General features: G+C 61.7%; 1 protein-coding gene across 1 annotated transcript in view; it reads right to left on the reverse strand.

The window, feature by feature from the left end:
• Window positions 1–1,704, reverse strand: part of LOC104161281 (delta-1-pyrroline-5-carboxylate dehydrogenase, mitochondrial-like) — a gene marked incomplete at both ends in the record, with an annotated part of 2,070 nt that overhangs the window by 95 nt on the left and 271 nt on the right. The window contains 4 exons of the mRNA XM_009699650.1: window positions 102–267; window positions 840–995; window positions 1,396–1,443; window positions 1,558–1,650. Of these exons, the coding sequence (XP_009697952.1) occupies window positions 102–267; window positions 840–995; window positions 1,396–1,443; window positions 1,558–1,650 (463 nt within the window). The remainder of the gene's footprint in view (window positions 1–101; window positions 268–839; window positions 996–1,395; window positions 1,444–1,557; window positions 1,651–1,704) is intronic.

A 1,704-nucleotide genomic window follows, 5' to 3' on the forward strand; every position in this document is an offset into this window, starting at 1 on the left:
AGGAAAAGGAGCGGTGGGAGCACGGTGCCTCCTCTCGCCGTGGTTGTGACCCCACAGCTGGGGGCAAAAGAAGGGAGCTCCAGAAGCAGGGGGGGCAGCCCCAGCCCTTCTCCTCACCTCCAGCCCCCGGTAGACCATGCTGTTGGTGCTGACGTCCACGCTGATGGGCTGGCTGTTCTCCAGCTCCAGGGCGTACTTGGCATTGAATCGGAAGAAGTCTATCAGCTCTGCAGCAGCATCGATTTCGGCCTGGATGACTGTTTTACCCTGTCGGGAGAGGTCACATCAAATAAAAGCCCCGAGGGGAGGCTGGGGAGGGAAGGCGGGAGCCGTGAGCCGCAGCGGTGCGGCACGGCGCATCGGGATGCAGTTTGTGGGCTGCTCGCAGACCACGCGCTCGCTTCCGAAAGATGCGGCCTCCTGCAAGCCCCCATCCCGCCACGTCTCCTTCGCATCGAGCGGGGGCAAACGCATCCCACGGCTGTGCCAGGGGACATCGTGTCCACCCGTGCTCTCCCACCGCCCTTTAGGGCCTCCCCGGGAAAGCCAGGGCTGCTGGGGCGCTTCGCAAGGGGAAACCCTGTCGATCGCAGCCCACCACATCACTTGATCCCGCTCCCACAAAGTTTGACTCCCACCTTCACCTCCCTTCTCCCTCAGCAAGGAGACAGGGATCTGCCTGTATCCCCCCGCAGCACAGCTATAGGCACATCACAGCCATTCCCGCTGTCAAAACCACCTTGGCAGCTCTTCCTGCCCTCCGTCCCCGGCTCCCAGCTCCCCAAATTCCCTCCCGTTCACCCCAGCTATCCGCCGGGACAATCCCCCACCCTCGTTACCTGCCCGATCATGGTTTTGGCCAGCACTTCTGCTCGCCTCGGGCCGCTCAGCATGTCAGCTGCCTTCAGGAAGATCTGGGCTCGGTCCTGGACAGGTTTCAGGTCCCATTCCTTCCGTGCCGCCAAGGCAGCGTTAATGGCTTTGTTAATGAGCTCCTGTGGAAGAAAAGGGGAAAGGCAGCAAGGAGGAACCCACCAGCTCTCTGTCACCAGGTCGGAGGGGAAAGCGAGGGGCCACCCACCCCCGGACACAAACCCCAGCAGCCACCTTCCCAGCACAACCCCAAATTTGCAGCTCCTGGTACCAATTTGTTCCAGGACCCCCCGGGATGTGGAAAGCCAAGAGCCGCCCCTGGAGCATCCCCGCTCACCACCTGAGCAGCCATTTGCGTTTCACCCACGCTTCCCACCAGCAATCTCAAAGCCCATCACGCTGCAAACCTCGCAACCCCGCTGCGAGATAAGGTTCGCTAAACCCCGGCAAAGTGCTGCCGCTTTCCCCCCCACCCGGCCAAAAACCACGAAAGGCAGAGGGTGGGCGGTGAGGGGTGCTCACCTTGCTGGCGTAGCAGTACTTGGCCACCTTGTGCGCATGATTAAATGGCTGCAAAGAGAAGAAACGCCTCCGTCGTTACCAACCCAAGAGATCTGCCTCCTGCCGGGTACATCCCCCTGCTCTGTTCTCTCCTGTTAAATACGAGTTTTCCCCCAAACTCACCGACAGCTGGTACCGCACCGTCGACGTCCACACCTCTTCTCCCCCGATCACGCAGGGGACGTCTTCTGTCCTGCCCTTCAGGTCAGCGAGCGCCTAAGGGAGAGGAGGGGAGCACGGCGGTGGGAGCTGCACGCACAGGCCTCCACC

This window comes from Cariama cristata, unplaced genomic scaffold (assembly GCF_000690535.1).
Source record: "Cariama cristata isolate BGI_N322 unplaced genomic scaffold, ASM69053v1 scaffold23474, whole genome shotgun sequence".
In the NCBI taxonomy this organism is placed as follows: domain Eukaryota; kingdom Metazoa; phylum Chordata; class Aves; order Cariamiformes; family Cariamidae; genus Cariama; species Cariama cristata.